The following is an 18,770-nucleotide window of genomic DNA, read 5'->3' on the forward strand; positions in this document are numbered from 1 at the left end:
TCAGTTTCGGTTCAAAGTTCGCTGCAAATGGGAAACACGTAAACTGTCAAAACTTTAAATCCCTGAGGAATTTAAGTTAAAAAATATAACACGTACTGGGGACCCAGGCGCAGCTGTGCTGCCCCCAAAAAAGAAAAAAAAAAAGGAAAAACACACGAAGACGGAGTCTACAAAACCTTGAAAATGTATCTTCAGGGCGGCCGAGGAAAAGCCATGGAACGGCCCCATGGAAAACCGACTGGAACCGAATAAATATTCCGAAAAAAGATTTCCTAGACTCACTCACCCACTCCAGCCACCTCCCTCGTTTCGCCCTCGTTTAAATTATCTACAAGAAATTTCGCGCCTTGCCATACAAAGTTTTATTGTGCCACCCCTCGCCCGCACATACCAGCATTTAAATTATGTACTTAGAAATACACAAAAATTTTCGAAAAGTCTACAAAAGAAAATGGCACAGCACAGCACAGCAGGACGCAGATGAAGAAGAAGCAAAAGCAAAAAAGCAAAGAAGCGAGCCAGCAAAATGAATTTCGCACTTTTTCGCATAATAAATTCTGAAACTTGGCCACTACTGGAAAAATCTAAAACGGGTGAGAAGAACTCGGAGGGGTAGTCCCAAGAAAAAAAATCGCGGCAAAGCAAAGTTTCGTAAAAAGTTTATTTTTGCATATACATACATGTACGCAGGGCTTTCTTTTTTGTGGGGCGGGAAGTTGCGATAAAATAGTCGGTCGCCGAGTGACAAATTCCATTTAAAATTGCCGAGCAAAGCTCACGTACTCCTCAAGCAAAGTCGCCTACTTCCCCGGCAACTCCTAAATAAAATGAAACTTTTGCTAAACCTCAGCGTGATGTATTTTGCAGGCCAAGAAGCTGGCACGACTGCCGGGGATTTAAGTTAATCAGCAAACAGGTTTAGAGCCAAATAAATTTATTTACGAGTATGCCTTTTACGCTGCTTGTTTGCCCGCGAATCGTGGGGAGTGCACTTGAGATTACTTGGCAATTCTGCGACGTCTCAGCTTCTTTGTTTAATTGAAATTCCTGCAGCACTTTAAACAAATAATCTGTGCGGATTAACCAAAATAGGGTGCTGTATTTTTGATACCATTGCGCTGAGACAAATTGCCACAAACTGACGCATCGCAAATCTTGTGACCTGACGCTGGCCAATTTTCTGGCACATTAAATGGGTCTTTATAATTCTCGCAAGGCAGTTTAAAAATAAAGCCACATTAAGAGAATTTATCAGCACACATAAGCGAGCCCATATACATACATAGATGATAATTTCTTTGTTTGCATCCTGGCCATTTTATTTCCATATCGTTTTTATTGTCTATAAAATTTTTTCGCCATTTATTTCCCCCACCCACACAATTGCACTCGCTACGTACGCTGCACATGTGCGTGTGTTGGTGTGTGTGTGTGTGCGAATGAAAGATAAATGCGTTTTCACTTTATGACTTTCGTGTCGGCATAAATTTGTTAATACCTTTAGGCCAAATTTATAACATAATAAATGCTCATAATATTTAACTTAACATTGTGCTCGGCCCAGGAGAAAGACCTGGTCTCCAAAATGCCAAGTTAACCTGGTCGGATGGGTGGGTTGGTTGGTTGGCTGTTTGGTTGGTTGGTTGGCATGGATTGGAATGATGTGGTGTGGCATGGGCTGATTTCGATAATATCAGGCATTGTCTGGGCCTCTTCTTCGTTGGGAGATGGGAGATGGGCCAGAGACAGCTGCAGTGCATTTGCACACACACGAAATTGAGTTATTGCACTTGAAGGCAAATTAAACTTCATAAATATTTAAAATCAGAGATTAAACACGGCATTGTGCTGCCCTGTTGATGCGACTTTTGGCTCCCCTGGCTCCCCCCGCTCCTCCCGCCCCATCTATACTCTCAGGTTGCCAATTAAACGGGCATTATCTGGCATAACTGCAATTTAAGTAGCCACAATCGGCATCTCCCCGGTGCAATGCCACAACCGAGTGCTCGCACGTTTCTCCTTTTCATTTTAATGTGACTGCATCTGCGAATCTGCGGATCTGCGGATCTGTGTATCTGTGTATCTGAGGAACTGCAGCTCTGGATGCAATGACAGCACGGCAGCAACATCGGCGGTGCAGCGGCAAACGATCAATTTAAAGTAACGATCCCGCCGCAGAAACAAAAACCGCAACTGCAAACAGGCAAACTGGCAAATACTCGGCGATACTCGTAAAGATGAAATGTATTTTTTGCGCAGAGATCTCCTTTCCTTTCGTTTTGGCCCCTTTGCAGGCAATTGCGGCCTACGTTCGAGCTGCTTGATGATCGCTGGCAAAAAGGAGAATTTATATTTACGACTTGGCCAAACAACAACGGCGAACAGCAAACAAATGTTGGGCTGCTTGTTGCAATTTTTCAATTTAATTTGCCCGATGAAAGGCCAAATATAAATACGCGAACACTCTGTCAGTATGACAGTGTTTAATATGACTCAAATTTTGATTTCACAAGGCAATTAAAATAACAATATGAGGCATGTACTCTTAAACGTTAACACAATAAATTGAAGCACTCCTGTTGCCAATAAATTGATTTACTTAATCACTTTGTCAATGTTTCCCCACCACATCTCTGCGTTCGTTTCGGCCCTGATGTTCATTATGGGAGAAATGAATAATATTAGAAATATGCAATCATGGTTACTTACCAAACTCTCTCCTCTTCGATCTGCAGGTACAAATGGACTGCGAAGACGCGGCCGACAGACATACACCCGCTACCAGACGCTCGAGCTGGAGAAGGAGTTCCACACGAATCACTATCTGACCCGCAGAAGGAGAATCGAGATGGCGCACGCGCTCTGCCTGACGGAGCGGCAGATCAAGATCTGGTTCCAGAACCGGCGGATGAAGCTGAAGAAGGAGATCCAGGCGATCAAGGAGCTGAACGAGCAGGAGAAGCAGGCGCAGGCCCAGAAGGCGGCGGCGGCAGCGGCTGCGGCGGCGGCGGTCCAAGGAGGACACTTGGATCAGTAGATCCTTAGATCCTTAGATCCTTAGATCTGTAGGGATTGGGCGGAATGGCGCGGAGACAGATACAAAGCAACTATATTGTAACAAATGAACTATTTACTTAAATGAATAATATTTAAATATTTTGATGGTACTTGTGCGAATACGAATACGAAACTTAACCTAAATCGAACCTAATGGAATTATTTCAAGCGTTTGAGCAGCAACCGAAAATACGTAAATGAAACAAAACTACAAACTAATTAACTAGGCTAAGTAAATAAAAGTAGTGCAAAGAGCGCAGATTATAAACCTACTTAGAATTAAATGAGTAAAACAAACAATTTTAATTTAGTTCCAAACGACATACTTCAAGAGGATCGCTCGAAATGAAAACCTCTGTCCTGCCCCTTTGTTGCTTACTGCTATGTTTAAATTAATTTTCGCGAAAAATACTCAAAAATCGAAACACAAAAAAAGATGAAAGTATACCATTACAATGTTGAATGCGAGCAAAATTCTGTTGATATGAATTTTTGGTTACAAAAAAAACATGTTCTAAACCAATTTAAGATACGTAACAAAGGATACAAAAACAAAATGAAAACTATTAAACTTTAACTTAAATATAAATAGAATTTGTTAGCCAAGTAAACATATTACGACACGAAAAACAAACGTTTTTGGGAGTATCGAATATTTGAATGTGTATAGTTTGTGCTTATTGAATAAAATAATGCAATTTTAGTTAACTTTGTTTATTTGTAAACGAATTTGTTTAGTTCTCGCCCAAACGACTAGAGTGAAGCTGTTTCTTTAAGTAATGTGTAGTGTGTTTACCTTTTAAATTAAATTAATGCCTAATTTTATTATTATTATGTTTAGTTTAATGACAAGCGTTTATGAGATTATCCGATAGAAGCGGCGAGTAGAGGAGTACGACAAACCGTTTGCCCTGGCAAACGCAAATAAATTATTGGTTTTGAAAAAATCTAAAGAAAAAAACAATGAGAAATCGAATCCGATTGTTGTGTTATTATTTTAGTTCTGCCATTGCGCTCTCCTTTTCTGTTCTCCCAGTGTAATTAGAGCCTCAGTTGTTTGAGAGAGTTCGCGGGCTGCCCGCTTGCATGCGAAATTGCTTTTGATCTCGTTCCGTTAATTGATCGTGAGTTGTCCGCTCTATAGAGATACCCAAACCGATTAGCTATAACGATACGATACCATACCGATACCGATACCGATACCGATACCATATATAGTTTAGTGGAGCCAACGAGCTGTGCTCGACTCACCCACTAGCCACAAGGCGCGGTGTGTGTCCCGAAAATGGATCCTTCAGTTGAGTTTCCACAGTGGTCGAAACGAGGTCCTGCAGATGATGTATACGTACTACCGCCTAAGATTCGATTATAGATATATTATATTTATAAATCTTGATATATATTTATGTACTTATATATGTGGGGATCGAGTAAAAATGGACAAACAATAAGAGAGTATTGCTGCGGAACGGAACGGAGGCAGTTGCAAATACGTAAATAAGCATAAGTTAAATGTTATAGATTTTAAACGCAAGTGCGTGGATCGAATGGGGGGTGTCCCCGTCACCGCAAACCAAGAATAGACGCTAAAATACAATACATAAATATTTAAACGTGGATTATAGTAGCAACAGATATACGTAAAAGGAAGCCGAATCGGTGGTCGGTCTTGCATATGTACTGCATCCTACCACTTACCTACTACTTACTTACCAGTGCATTCGTAGTAAAATAATCGCTACTTTCTTGTACATTGCTAGTGGCTTTTACTTTAAACTCTCTGACTCTCTGACCCTCGGACGAGCAGTCGAGCAGCCAAGCAGCCTATCATCCATAAGAGACTACTACTTTTCCTATATACATACGTACTTCATCCGATCAGATCAGACCTACAGATACTTTGCGGTTGCATTTTCTACTTGTAATTTCCCCTCCCCGCGATCGACGATTGGACCCGCAGGCTCCGTTCATACTTAATCGATCTAACTCTAATTTAATGCCATTCTATGTTAGCTCCGTAAGTTGTAAATTATCAATATAAACTACACGTAAAAAGAACAAACACAAAACAAACAGCAACCAGTGAGAATGTGGAAAAAGAAACAAATAAATTAAACAAAACGATTTAAATAATTTACAAATTGTCTTTGGATTTTGGTTTTTGAATAGTTGTTATTGGAGGGCTACGTCCTAGATCCCTAATAACAGTATAGCTGAAGTTTACTAAGTATCTTTCCTCCAAGAAAGCCAATAAAACGCTCCTTTTTTCTCGCCGTGCTCAAGCTGAATCCAGAAATACAATTTTAGTTGAGTTTTGCACCATAGAAATGTATATCTATTTGTATATTACACATGTAATGTAGAATTCATATACTCTACATCTAAACTACGCAGACAACAGATCGAATTTTGTACCGATCTGGCAGGGCCAGAGTCTTGCGGGGATCCAAACTTTATTTCCACAATCTGGCAGCACTAGCGTCTAAAATTTAGTTTTCGAATAATTTGAGTACTTTTAAAATTTGCACAGTCTTACAAACATTAAATTGCGAAATAAAAAAGAGGCATTTTTATAAAACGGTTTGTAATATACGGAAGCAGAATTAAGCTTCTTTATTTTTCGTGATATGTAAATTGGCTAATGAATTGATGAGAATTCAAATTTGGCAGAACTATTAAATACCTATAAAAAAAGAAAAGGTCGCACTTAATTTAAAAGGGTTTTTGCATTTTATAAAATATTTAAAATTTGTCTCATCATGTTTAAAATAGTTTCGGTACATTTATGATTAAAAGAACGGATATTGTCGTTTTCTCGTTAACTAAAATCTTTTAAAAGATTTTTGCGAAACACTCACTTCTAGCACGGACTCAAATCATTGGCGCGAAAATTCACCAGCTTGAATTTAATAAAAGTGTGAATCTCAGCGTCTTTACTTTGTGCTTAAAACTTTAAATTCAAAGAGATATATTTGATATGAGTAATTTTTTCATTGAATGCTACCTTTATTAAGTGAGTGCTGTTACGAATTGAAGCATAACGATCGGCTCTTAGCACTCAAATCGATTCTGGGGAGCTGCTCTTCAAACGAGTTTCCAGATTGGTATAACATTCAGCTTGAGCACATTTGAGCTCAGTTCCCTTTGTAAGCTCGGTCGGATTCGTTCTCAGCTCGGCGGCAAGTGCTTTCCATACGACTTTTATCAGCACGCACTTGACTTAGGCATACCCGTACTTATGTGATTGCCTTGTGCAGCTGGATCGAGTGCGTAATAGCGCAAAATAGAGCATCGGAAATAAATATTATGCAGCTAAAATCGATTTTGTCAAATCCATTGTTCCTCTGCGCGGTCTTATTGAGATTCAAAACAAGTGAGTAAAGTTCAAAATGATAATACAAATGACGCGAAAATAAACATTTTCTGTACATTTGTGTGTGCATAAGTGCGCTGTTCTCAAAGAGAGATTCTCACAACAAGATTTCAGCCGGTTCATCTTGAAATCGCGCTTTGTATGGCCACCAGTCATCTCTGTTTATCTCTGGTGATTTTCAGTTTATTCAGTACCCACCAGGGAACTCACAAAGTGTGAAGTGAGTGAGAATGTTTGCGGAAATAAATAAAAAATAGCTTACTTACCGGCTGTCTCTACAGCCAACTTAATGCACTCGGCAGTTACTAGTGAATATTTAAATACTAGGGAAAATAACTCTACAACATTACACAATCGCAATAATCAAATGGTAAAAATGGAAATAAATTAATAGAGTTTAATAGGGATTAGCATTTTCTACAGAAGCCTATTTGCACAATAAAAGTAGGAAGCTTACTCAAAGCTTTGGCTATAAATAAAATAAGAATATAATTTTTCAACACAATCGTGAGTATGTAAACCGGAAAGCGGAAGTAAAAGTGCTCTAAATAAAAGAAGCTTCGCGGCTAGAATTACCAAGTATACGAACACACCATCACCCTTATAATACACTAATAAGGATCCTTTCCGAAGTATCTGCGGCATGTGAGAGCTCCCAGTTCGAGTGCGACAACGGCAGCTGCATTTCGCAGTACGATGTCTGCAATGGCGAGCGCAACTGCCCGGATGGATCCGATGAGACGGCGTTGACTTGCGTCTCCCAGCGGCAGCACTGCACCAAGCCCTACTTCCAGTGCACCTATGGGGCGTGTGTGATCGGGACAGCTGGGTGCAATGGAGTCAGTGAGTGCGCAGATGGCTCCGATGAGACCAGGCTGAGATGCGGTAACGAGGACGACATACGGCAGCACGATCGACGGCTTCAAGGCAATTGCCAGTGAGTACTTAAATGCAGAATGTAGATTGTTTCTGTTGCTCTAACTTATTATTATCACATTCAGGGAGAACGAGTTCAAGTGCCCATCCGGAATTTGCCTGGACAAGAGTAACTTCCTGTGCGACGGCAAGGACGACTGTGCGGATGGAACGGGCTTTGACGAGTCGGTGGAGCTGTGCGGCCACATGGAGTGTCCGGCATACTCCTTCAAGTGCGGAACAGGTGGCTGCATCTCGGGGTCTTTGTCGTGCAACGGGGAGAACGACTGCTACGACGGATCCGATGAGGCACCATTGCTATGTAACACCACCAAGAAGGTGACCACGCCCGTGGTGACTGAGACTCCGCTGGAGCTGCTCGGATGCCCCCTGCCAGTTGGCGACGAGAGGCCCATCCTGACGGGCGACGGCAACCGCGTCCTCACTGGACCCATTACCCGGGGAACAGTCCGATTCTCCTGCAAGCAGGGCCATGTGCTGGAGGGCGAGGAGAGCAGCTACTGCGCCAAGAAAAAGTGGAGTACTTCTACAATCCCGAAGTGCGTGAGTGAGTGACTCTGTTTGGTCCGTACCCGGGTAGTAATTTCTCATATGCACTCCTTGCTTCTCCGCAGAATACTGTAGCACCGCCGGGGAATTCGATGGCTACTCCACCAAGGCCTTGTGCACCCACAATGGACAGCAAGTGGACTGCCGCAAGCCATTCCATCCGCCCGGCACCGAAGTGAAATTCGTCTGCTCCACCGGATTCAAGACCCTGAGCCCACTGCCGGAAATGAGGTGCATGAAGGGAGGATACTGGAACCGCGGACGACAGCGATGCGAGCAGGACTGCGGCCAGATAGCCACGCCCATAACAACCTTCTCGTCCGGCGGCTATACGATCAACAACAGGGTTGTGCCCTGGCATGTGGGACTGTAAGACTGTTAACTATCCGTCCTCATTGGTAATGACCTCATTGATAATCCCCGTGCAGATATGTGTGGCACAACGAGAAGGACTACCACTTCCAGTGCGGAGGATCCCTGCTCACCCCGGACCTCGTCATAACCGCCGCACATTGCGTATACGACGAGGGTACCCGACTGCCCTACAGCTACGACACCTTCCGGGTGATTGCGGCCAAGTTCTATCGCAATTACGGCGAAACTACTCCGGATGACAAGCGACGGGATGTACGGCTCATCGAAATAGCGCCGTAAGTAGAAAGACACTATAGAAAAGCGCTATAAATTTTTGATCCACTGGCTTATTCCTCGCAGCGGCTACAAAGGGAGGACGGAAAACTATTACCAGGACCTGGCCCTCATGACCCTCGACGAGCCCTTCGAGCTGAGCAACGTGATCCGGCCCATTTGTGTTACCTTCGCCAGCTTTGCGGAGAAGGAAAGCGTCACGCACGAGGTGCAGGGCAAGTTCGCAGCCTGGAGCATCGAGAACAAGCACGAACTCCAGTTTGTGCCGGCCGTGTCCAAGTCGAATTCCGAGTGCCGTAAAAATCTGCGAGACATCCAGGCAGACAAGTTCTGCATCTTCACGCAGGGCAAGTCGCTGGCCTGCCAGGGTGACAGTGGCGGTGGATTCACCTCCGAGCTGCAGACCAACGCCTTCTCCGCCTGGAAAACCGCCCGCCACTTCCTCTTCGGGGTGATCAGCAACGCACCCAACGCAGATCAGTGCGCTCACAGCCTGACGGTGATGACCAACATCCAGCACTTCGAGGATATGATCCTGAACGCGATGAACAGGAGCGTGGAAACCAGGTCCTGATTCCGGGCCTTTATATTGTCCCCTTGTGATTAGAATAGATTTAGTTCGAGAAATTCAGTGGCCATGCTCTTTTGTTCCCGGCCTGCACTTACCTAGTCTGAGATAAGTGAAACTAAAATATTAAACTCGTCTGGAGAATGACAGACTTACCATTGTCTTGGACATACCACCCTACTTTCAATCAGGACATTGGCATTTCTGGCCAACTGTGTATAAGGTGACTCCAAGTAAGTTGTTCTCAATGTATACTTTTGTATAGAATTCCCAGCTGAGTATATTCCCAATTCGCTTAGGAAGCGAAGCTCAGCTTTTTACCCTACAAACCTCTAATTAATGTTTATTGTTTCTACGATAGTTTTCAAATATACTGTGTGTACAGAATAACAAATTATCGAGCATTTCCGGTTTAGTACAGAGTTTGTCCACTCTTTGAAAGAACTAAGATTTTAAATTTAGAGCGGCTAAAAAATAATCTAATTTATTTACTATCGATAAATCAGCACTTCAAACCCACCACTGTAGTAGTATCTAATCAAATATTATGACTAAGCAGCTGATGATTGTGAGTCATCAATCCGGTTATTTCAATTGGAAGAGCAACTGATTGGAGTCAACATGTCCCAACATTATTGCGGCTACAACCCGCCGCCCCCGAATTTCGAAACCTTTTTCCCGGAAAAATACAAGGACCGACTGCAGCGACTTCCAGATTTTAGGAAATTGCGGTCGTCGTGGGAGATCCACAAGCGACCCACCCTCGTAGTCCTCCATGTGTTTGCGGATGATATCGGAGCGCTGGAGAAGTGGATAGATATGGCATACCAACTAGCTGCCCCTGGGTGTCTAGGCGAAGAGATGGACTTCTACGTGGACGATCTGTGGAAATCCTTCATCTTCAACGAGGATGACTTCAGCTTCCTTCGGATTGATAAAGGTTGTACCGTAGATTCATATCCCCTGATATACGCCGCAAGTTCCACTGGAGAGGTTTTCTTCTTTGGGGATTTCACTGGGCCACATCTGCCCGACCTGGAGAGCCTCAGGCATTTTTGCGATCAGGTGATAAAGGGGACAGCAAAGGAGCCCACTGCCAGGGATCCCAAGGTGGAGAGTGTAAACCTAGACCGCTGGAACGAACTGGTATACGCCGGCGATAATGATGTAGCCGTTTGCTTCTACAACTCCCTACAAAACGGGGAGGAAGTGAATAGAAGACTTATGTCGGATCTGGATTGGCTGGGCCGTAACCTGAAGCAGGAGTCAGTGCTCCTGTACAAGATGGATATACATGGAACGAGTGTCCCCAAAAAGTTTGTCGTAGAGTCCACGCCCAGCTTCTTCTTCCTCCCGGGAACCCAGAAGCATAATCCCCTGCGATGCAAGTACGAGATCAACATGTGGACAATGCTGAAATTTGTAGCCGAGAATTCCAGCGAGGAGCTCAGTTACTACAACCGTCGAGGACGTGTAAAACTCCATGCGGAATTATTAACACACATAAAGGACTATTTTAGCTTAAGCTGAAATAAAACTCGCTATTAGTTGTGGAGTTTAAGAGTTAATCTATAAGAGTTAATTTGGAGTTTAATCTGTCTTTAGTATAACTTTAAAACTCCATAATGTTTAAACTTGAACTGTGGATGTAGATAGTATATAGTGCTGTAAAATGTTCTGAAGATATTGTATCTTGAAGTATATACTGAACATTACATATATATATAATTATATTGGTGGACAGCAATAGCAACATTCAATTATTAATTGATTATTAAAATGTGGTCAGCTTTTATCGGTCTCGCCGTTGTAAGTATCGCAATTGCATTAAATTAGAATCGAAGCGTCGTGAAACTCATCAAACTTAAAAACAATTATTACTCTTGAAATTGAACCAGCCGATTTCTTAACGACGTTCGATTCAAGAGTGGGGAAATATAATATTTTAGTTAATTCGGTATTCAATGTGGAACATTTTTGCGCCCTACGAAAATCATCGATAGACGCAGGGATGACTTTTAGATAACGACAGTTCAATTTTGGGAATGTTGAAATTGCAAAAGAAAACTGAAGATTCGAAGTCGGCTGTGTTCTTGAACCACAGGAAACTGATAAACGAAGCATATGGCGAGTTTTACCTAAAGTCCGAACTGTTCCAGTTCCATGCCAAAAAGCCGGACCAAGGCAATGAGGTAGCCAAGACCAGGAAGCGCAAAAGGAAAGCCGGCGTAGAAGAACCGTCATCCGTGGAGGATTTACACTCAGTGAATGGATATCTAGAGCTTCTGAGCAAGCCCATTGAACTGGGCTATAATCCACCGATAGAGAGGCACTGGGAGGAGGGCTACAACCTGCCCCAATTACATGGAGCCAACGAAAGCGGACGGATGCAGCGGTTCCAGGGGCATGATGGATCGAGTGGCGTGTTCTTGATTCCCAATCAATCCCGATTCTTCAACCACAATGTGGACAATCTGCCTGCACTGCTGCACCAACTCTTGCCCGCCTACGATCTCATCGTGCTAGATCCCCCGTGGCGGAATAAGTACATCCGCAGGCTGAAGCGAGCCAAGCCGGAGCTGGGATACTCGATGATAAGCAATGAGCAACTGTCCCACATACCGCTCTCAGAACTCACGCACCCACGATCACTGGTGGCCATCTGGTGCACCAACTCGACGCTGCATCAGTTGGCTCTGGAGCAACAGCTATTGCCCAGCTGGAAACTGCGATTGCTTCACAAGCTCCGATGGTACAAACTCAGCACAGACCATGAACTGATAGCTCCTCCGCAGTCGGATCTCACCCAGAAACAGCCCTACGAGATGCTCTACGTGGCCTGTCGCTCTGATGCTTCTGAGACTTACGGAAAAGATATCCAGTTGACGGAGCTGCTCTTCAGCGTACCCAGCATTGTGCATTCCCACAAGCCACCACTGCTGTCTTGGCTGAGGAAGTACCTCCAATTGGACAAGGACCAGCGGGAACCCAACTGCTTGGAGCTGTTTGCCCGCTATCTGCATCCCCACTTCACTTCAATTGGCTTAGAAGTGCTCAAACTGATGGACGAAAGGCTATACGAAGTGCATCAAGGGGAACATTGCCACTACGAAGAGGTAAATTAGCTGCTCCTAATTAGTGTATTTAATTACATATAGGCGTAGTAAATGAACGTAAAACAATCCAAAGCAGTTATGAGTTTTAACAATTTTATTTGTGTACTGTTAATGAGAGCAAATGCAGCTGAATTTGTGTGTAGGCGGCCAGCAGATGCGATTCCTCCTTCCAGAGAAGCCAACATTGCCTGGCTGAAGCTAAATGTTAAACATTTGGGGAGGTGTGTGTGGGGTTTTGTTTTTTTTTTCTTTTGAGTGTTAAATTAAGTATTAAAGGATAGTAAGCATTATTAATACACATGGTTGATCGCAGGCTACTACTCCATACCCTGGGCCATGGCCGCCGGGTTGGTGGGCTCGTTGCCGCCGCGTTTCTTTGATCCAGAGACAATATCGTCGATGCGCAGCAGCAGGATGGCCGTCTCCACGGCGGTCTTGTAGGTCTGAAGCTTGACGGCCAGCGGCTCCCAGATGTTCTTCACGTTCATGTCCACGATTTCGCCGGACTCGCCGTCGATGCCCCAGGCGCAGACGCCATCGCCGGTGTGGGAGGCGTGCTTGGCGCGGAGGGCGGTCAAGGCACGGATCGTGTTGGCGCCGCAATTCTGAGCCAGCGTACGCGGTATGATCTCCAGGGCATGGGCCACCGCCGTGTACGGTCCCTTAACCTGCTTGCGCGTGAGCAGCTGGGAGGCAGCCATTTCTACGGCTCCGCCGCCAGCCACCAGACGTGGCTCCAGCACCAAGTTGCGGGCAACGTGCAGGGCGTCCTGCAGGTTGCGCTCCGTCTCGTTCAGGATGTCCTTGCTGGCACCGCGCAGCAGGATGGTGCAGGCCTTGGGCTCCTTGCACTCCGTCACGAAAGTAAAGTATTCATCACCGATCTTCTTGACCTCGAACAATCCAGCTCCCGTGCCCACATCCTTCTCGGTCAGCTCCTCAGTGCGGTTCACGATGGTGGCACCGCAGGCGCGAGCGATGCGCAGATTGTCAGTCTTACGCAGCCGACGGATGGCCGTGATGCCAGCCTTCAGCAAGTAGTGTTGGGCGAGATCGGAGACACCCTTCTCAGTGAATACCAGATCCGGTTTCACGGCAATGATGTCGGCGCAGATGCGCTGCACAAACTCCTCCTCGATCTGCAGCATGCGGGTGAAGTCTTGCTCCCCGATGATCTCCACATTGGTTTGGCTCTCGCCCTTCTTGTACTCCAGCGAGCAGTCGAGCAGCACGATGCGGGGATTCTCGATGAGGCGTCGCATCTTGGGATGCGTCACATCCTTGTTGATCATCACACCCTTAAGAACGCAGGACTCCTCGATGGCGCCACCGGGAATCTTCTCCACCTTGGCATAGCTGTGAAAGTATTAAAGTTAATAAAACATGTGTTATAAAAATTTGCACAACAAATGTTAATAAGGTTTCGTTCTTACCGTTTAATGTCTACCTCCAAACGGCCGTTCTCGTTTAGCGTCACCGTCTCGACGGCGTCCAGGGCAATCTTGACGGCAAGGTCGGACCACTTGCCAATGAACTTGGTGCCCACACAGGCCTTGACCACATCGGCCATCTTGGCCTTATCCTTGACATCCAACTGGATGCTCAGTTGGGACTGCAGGTGGCCGACAATGTCCTCGAGGGCCTCGCGGTAGGCGCGGATGATAACAGTGGGATGGATCTGTTGCTGGAGGAAGGGCTCGGCGGCGGCCAGCATCTCGCCGGCCAGGACGATGACCGATGTGGTTCCATCGCCAACCTCCTCGTCCTGTGTGCGGGCAATTTCAATCATGCTCTTGGCCGCCGGGTGCTGCACGGTGATCTCGCGCAGGATGGCGTTGCCATCGTTGGTCATCACGATTCCGCCCATGGGGTCCATCAGCATCTTCAGCATGGCCTGGGGCCCCAGGCATGTGCGAATCACATCGGCGATGGCCTGAAAAAAGGCGTTTCAATCAGCAGATGGTCGGAAAACGCGAGAACACGAAAACCCAAGACCCAGACATGTGAGTCACGCATACCTTTCCGGCTTGAATGTTCTCCAACTGCACTTTGCGGCCCGATTCTCTCTTTGTGTTTTGACCTGCCGGCGGATAATTCGATTGCAATTGGGGTCTACGAGGTGCAAATTATATACTCACTCAACACGAGTATTGGCTGCTGTCCACCGAACATCTTTCTGGCTGTTTAATTTATTTCTGCGTGAAAACAATTGAACTCGTGCTGGCGCTGCCGCTGTTTGAAAGAGAATGAGTGAGGTTAGACCCGCCGATGACACATTATTCGAGAAGGTTCGATAGAAAATTGAGGCAACCGGCTTGATAGTTACTTCTGCCAAGACTTTCTACTAATCCGTTTTCTTCTCTCACTTACTGCTAAATAACTTTTCAGATCGTTTTAAAATTTAATTCAAATTCTTTACAATTCGAAGCTGCAGCTCTCTTAAGAATCGATATCGAAAAACAGTTTGCTCACACTATGCAGCTTTTGTTATCGATGTCGCAGCATTGCAATTGGGAGCATTCGTCATAATGGTTTCAACATTTAAATCTTCAGGGTTAGGTAAAGTCAAAACTTTTAAATGTCTCGAGTTTCAATGGACAAAAACAAACTTCGTTTTTAGCTATTTATTATATGGGTCATTAGGGGAATTCGTAGTCCGCCGCGCCCTATAAAATTAACTAAAAGAAGCTTTACAATAGGTGATAATAAGCGTTTCACTAAGTTGAAAAGAAAATGGGGGAAGAAAAAGTAGAAGGTCAAGGAATTGAATAATATTTTTCTGTACATAACATCAGAGCTTAACGGCTTTAAATTAGCCTTATTTGTAATGTTTGGTCATGGAGATGAGTCCCAATAACATGACAATTTTGAAAAACTCATTTCAATTTTTAATGTTTGACGACAAAAAAAAATATAATTAATTGCACCTAAAGGTAGTTTTATTGTTATGAATAGAAAATAAATATTATTTTGTAATTATGTTTATAGTGCAGTGTAAGCGCTTCATAAATAAAATAAGTGATCGATATCGATAACAATCCGCGAATCAGCTGTTGCCTCTTTGTTTACGATTAATTTTGGCGTCAATTTGTTTTTAATAATTACTAAGTTTATTAGCTAGATAAGAATACGAAGCCATGGAGGCCAAGAAGATATCTTTCGGCTTTAGTAAGTTATCCAAGAAGCCAAATATTCTGCCCAGCAAGCAGCCAAAAGAGGAAAGCAAGGTGGAGTTAATAAAATGTTTGGAAGGAAACGAAATTATGCCAGTCGCGTAAGTTCAAATATCATATCATAAAACTATTATATTGAACAGTAACTTTTAGCGAAAAAGTGGAAGCTGCTCCTCTTACAATCAAAATGATCGGCATGCAGAAGACTTCATCCGCCTTGGCGAGCCTTATGAGGAGGCGGGCAGTTCTGCTGGGCGAGGAGGAACCCGATCCAGAGGAGGTGACTCCAGCGGCCCAGTCTATAGCAGAGGTTACCGCAGGGGGACCCACGGAAAGCCTGGAACAGAGAGCAGCTCGAGAATTAATATCTGCCAGCCAAAACAACGGTGCCGAAGGTCTAGACGGCCAGAAACTTGTCCTGCCAGCCCTAAAAGCAGACGAACTGCCTCTCGATGGTGCCAAGGAGGCAACCCTGGATGACTATGACAACATACCTATCCAACAATTTGGCTTAGCCATGCTGCGCGGCATGGGCTGGGTTGATCCACCGCCAAAAAAGAAGGGGTCAGGGCCCATTGACGATGCCCCCTTTCTGCGACCCAAAGGTATGGGACTGGGAGCGGATAAGGCACTCAAACCAAAAGCTCTACTGGTCCAGCCGGAAAAAAACGAGGTACTGGAGATCAAGAAGCTGGCGTACGTGCGCGTCCTGGGCGGAAAGCAGAAGGATCAGTATGGCCAAATCCAAGGTTTCGATGACCATGCAGGGCGAGTTATTGTCAAAATGGCTATTGGAGGAGCCAAAGAGGCGTTCAACGAGTTCCTTTGTCAACCCGTGTCCCGCAAGGAGTACTCTCAGTATGGCAAATGCATAAGTAAGTGGAGCTTGGGAACGTCAAACCTTTCAAATTTGTGACAATTTACACTTACTTTCAGACACTGCCAAATACGAAGAGTTCAAAAAATGTGAAAACGAACACGGCCAGATTATTGTAAAGCAGGAAAATCCGTCAGCAAGAAGGGACCGCAAGGAAGAAATTAGATCACATCGGGACGAAGCTCAAGATCAAAAGAGTTTGAAGTCGGAGGACCAGAGATCTAGCAAAGAAGACTATCGCAGGAGATACAAGGAAGAAGATAAAAGGTGTTACAAAGATGAAGATAAAAAACCGTACAAAGAGGAGCAACGCAGACCGTACAAAGACGAGGGCAAATCATATAAAGAAGCCAAATCTTACAAAGAGGAGGGGGACCGAGAAAAAAAGAAGTATGTGCAAGATTCACGGAGTGGTAGCTCCTCCATATCTAAGCGCGAGGATCGTGAGCGTCGTCGTTCGCCGAGTCCCAGAGGCAGAAGTCCTTCCAAATCTAAGCGGGAGGACCGTGACCGAAGGCGTTCGCCAAGTCCCCGGAGCTCCAGAAGAGCAAAGAGTAGTTCAGACGAGGCGGACGATACGGGAGAGTCCACCGAGAGCGACTCAGACTCTGCATATGAACGGAGAAAGCACAAGAAAAAATCATCCAGCCGCAAGTCAAGAAAACACTCAAAGAAGTCCAAAAACAAATCGAGGAAGGGGGACGACTCCAGTTTGGAGAGCGATGACAGCCTTGATGGAAACCATCGTCGACACCCCAGCAAGCACAAAAAGAAGACCAAGAGGAGCAAGCACGTCAGATCCCGAACGCGGTCAAGGTCAAGAGACCGGAAGTGATTGATCTATTCAGTTGAAATCTTTATTTAAATAGTTCATTAGACGCTTAAGTTGATTTGTATCTTACTTGGGATTATCATAAATTTCAATTAACTCACAAAATAATCACAAAAATGCCTTGTCTTTTGTTGCGCGTTCTTTTTCTCTCTCCGTACGCCTCGTTTCGAGATTCCTTCTGTCTTACATGTTACAAACTTATAGTAGGAGATGTGATGGGGCCAGAACCACGCCGGGATTTGCTAGTTTTCCGATGAAAATACTCTTCATACGCTGCTCTTATCTTTTAAGATATCATATCATAGTTTCAAATTTAATGCTTTTAATGTGTGATTTAGTGATGCGATGTGTGCACTATGGCAAGAAGATGACTTAGGCTTGTTATATATTTTTGGTCAAATGGTGATGAGTTTATCTGCTGTTTTGAGATAAGGATTCCTTTACTGCAGCTTCCTCTTGCCGCACTGGATCTTCTCGTTGATGATCTTCGATGCCGTTTGGGTGACGGCCTTGAAAACGTCCTTGTTCTGTAGCCCGGGCCACATGACGATGAGAAGGGTGGCTAGGTACATTAGCAGTAGGTTGTTGATAATGGCTCCAATCCAAGCGATAGCCAGAAGACCCAAGCTTATGACGATTACGAACTGGAATCAAAACGAAAATATGTGAGAAAATATAATAAATTTGAGATATAATAATAATATAGCATTCTGACTGCTGTGGAAAGCTAGTTAGTGTTAGAGGTTTCATTGTAAATCACACTTATGATTTGCAGTAGAGGATCTCCAGCATCTACCAGGCTCTAAAGCTGCTCTTCCTTTTTCATGCACATGTACACATCCCTACCGCTATTACTCACCACTGTGGACTTTCGCTCCTTGAAGAGGTACTCGTACCAGACCACCAGACTGCCCTTGACGGCGCACACCTGGCCGCACACGTCCTCGAACTTGGCCTCCTGGTCGCCATCCCAGTTAACTCCGCCAAAGAGCAGGCGCGACACCGTGGGAAATACGTAGTTCAGTAAAATGCTAATGAGTCCGAGGAGCGAAAGCAGCGTAATCAGCGAGAGGTCCAGGTACCACAGTACCAGGTACAGGGCGCTGATGGCGCCGAACACCACTCCGGCGTAGTACTGCTTCTCCCAGGTGATTACGCCGTACGCTCCCACGATGGCTGTGCGGAAGGGCTCCAAGTCGTGCTTCAACTTGTTGAGCGCTCGTTTCTGCCGGAGAATTCCCAATTATTGTGATATTAGTTCACGGGGCTTCTGCACAATGGCGACGCCTTCCGGCCGGAAAGCTTTCGCCAATTCCGCCCTTTGCTCACCTGGTCGACCTGCGATGCTGCCATGCTGGCTTTTCCTTGTTACTAGGCGGTCGGAGTTCTATTCCGAGAAATGAAGTTGCTGCCCAAAGGTGTTGCTTTCTGTTTGAGCGAAAAATCAATTTTCTTGGGTGTTTTTTAAGTCGCCAAAGTAGCAGTGTGACCGTTGTTCCACGTTTTGAAAAGACCGATCTAGGGGTTGTTTATTTCAAACGGCGATTGTATTTTCCCTCTGAACTTATCGATTTTTTCTTTTTATAACTCTGTTTTAAAAATTTCAAGTTTTACAAATCTTGTTTTGATTTGGCTAAAATC

At 44.8% G+C, this 18,770-nt stretch overlaps 7 protein-coding genes across 12 annotated transcripts in view; 5 read left to right on the forward strand and 2 right to left on the reverse strand.

Moving 5' to 3' along the window:
- The window catches only part of LOC120451204 (homeotic protein ultrabithorax), a 79,886-nt gene extending 74,715 nt beyond the window's left edge, over positions 1 to 5,171 (forward strand). For all 4 annotated transcript variants that reach the window (XM_039634657.1, XM_039634658.1, XM_039634659.1 and 1 more), the window contains one exon: positions 2,736 to 5,171. In XM_039634657.1, coding sequence (XP_039490591.1) covers positions 2,736 to 3,037 — 302 coding nt within the window. In that variant the 3' untranslated portion in view covers positions 3,038 to 5,171. The remainder of the gene's footprint in view (positions 1 to 2,735) is intronic.
- Positions 5,172 to 6,213: 1,042 nt separating this feature from the next.
- Positions 6,214 to 9,299, forward strand: LOC120451203 (modular serine protease). 2 transcript variants are annotated; one of them, XM_039634655.1, is made up of 6 exons: positions 6,214 to 6,430; positions 7,064 to 7,367; positions 7,432 to 7,913; positions 7,981 to 8,284; positions 8,344 to 8,565; positions 8,630 to 9,299. In XM_039634655.1, exons 1-6 carry the CDS (start codon positions 6,364 to 6,366, stop codon positions 9,135 to 9,137), a joined length of 1,887 nt encoding a protein of 628 aa, XP_039490589.1. In that variant the 5' UTR covers positions 6,214 to 6,363; the 3' UTR covers positions 9,138 to 9,299. The 2 variants fall into 2 exon arrangements, with proteins under 2 accessions (XP_039490589.1, XP_039490590.1); XM_039634656.2 differs by lacking the exons at positions 6,214 to 6,430; positions 7,064 to 7,367 and having other exon boundaries at positions 7,706 to 7,905.
- A 379-nt stretch (positions 9,300 to 9,678) lies between these two features.
- LOC120451205 lies at positions 9,679 to 10,891 on the forward strand. Its single transcript, XM_039634661.2, has one exon. It carries the CDS (start codon positions 9,753 to 9,755, stop codon positions 10,659 to 10,661), a length of 909 nt encoding a protein of 302 aa, XP_039490595.1. The 5' UTR covers positions 9,679 to 9,752; the 3' UTR covers positions 10,662 to 10,891.
- Positions 10,892 to 11,141: 250 nt separating this feature from the next.
- Positions 11,142 to 12,319, forward strand: LOC120452267 (N(6)-adenine-specific methyltransferase METTL4). The gene has a single exon (XM_039636396.1). It carries the CDS (start codon positions 11,177 to 11,179, stop codon positions 12,254 to 12,256), a length of 1,080 nt encoding a protein of 359 aa, XP_039492330.1. The 5' UTR covers positions 11,142 to 11,176; the 3' UTR covers positions 12,257 to 12,319.
- A 4-nt stretch (positions 12,320 to 12,323) lies between these two features.
- On the reverse strand, positions 12,324 to 14,747 carry LOC120452265 (T-complex protein 1 subunit gamma). 2 transcript variants are annotated; one of them, XM_039636394.2, is made up of 5 exons: positions 14,618 to 14,747; positions 14,386 to 14,479; positions 14,266 to 14,327; positions 13,681 to 14,180; positions 12,324 to 13,603 (listed from the first exon to the last, which is right to left on the reverse strand). In XM_039636394.2, the coding sequence occupies exons 2-5, from the start codon at positions 14,417 to 14,419 to the stop codon at positions 12,565 to 12,567; spliced, it is 1,635 nt and encodes a 544-aa protein (XP_039492328.1). In that variant the 5' UTR covers positions 14,420 to 14,479; positions 14,618 to 14,747; the 3' UTR covers positions 12,324 to 12,564. The 2 variants fall into 2 exon arrangements, with proteins under 2 accessions (XP_039492328.1, XP_039492329.1); XM_039636395.2 differs by lacking the exon at positions 14,618 to 14,747 and adding an exon at positions 14,574 to 14,592.
- A 566-nt stretch (positions 14,748 to 15,313) lies between these two features.
- LOC120452706 (G-patch domain and KOW motifs-containing protein) lies at positions 15,314 to 17,237 on the forward strand. The gene is made up of 3 exons (XM_039637066.1): positions 15,314 to 15,521; positions 15,574 to 16,295; positions 16,357 to 17,237. Exons 1-3 carry the CDS (start codon positions 15,385 to 15,387, stop codon positions 17,130 to 17,132), a joined length of 1,635 nt encoding a protein of 544 aa, XP_039493000.1. The 5' UTR covers positions 15,314 to 15,384; the 3' UTR covers positions 17,133 to 17,237.
- On the reverse strand, positions 17,133 to 18,736 carry LOC120452707 (ADP-ribosylation factor-like protein 6-interacting protein 1). The gene is made up of 3 exons (XM_039637067.2): positions 18,459 to 18,736; positions 17,989 to 18,354; positions 17,133 to 17,773 (listed from the first exon to the last, which is right to left on the reverse strand). The coding sequence occupies exons 1-3, from the start codon at positions 18,480 to 18,482 to the stop codon at positions 17,570 to 17,572; spliced, it is 594 nt and encodes a 197-aa protein (XP_039493001.1). The 5' UTR covers positions 18,483 to 18,736; the 3' UTR covers positions 17,133 to 17,569.
- Positions 18,737 to 18,770: the final 34 nt, after the last annotated feature.

This window comes from Drosophila santomea, chromosome 3R (genome assembly GCF_016746245.2).
Source record: "Drosophila santomea strain STO CAGO 1482 chromosome 3R, Prin_Dsan_1.1, whole genome shotgun sequence".
Taxonomy (NCBI): domain Eukaryota; kingdom Metazoa; phylum Arthropoda; class Insecta; order Diptera; family Drosophilidae; genus Drosophila; species Drosophila santomea.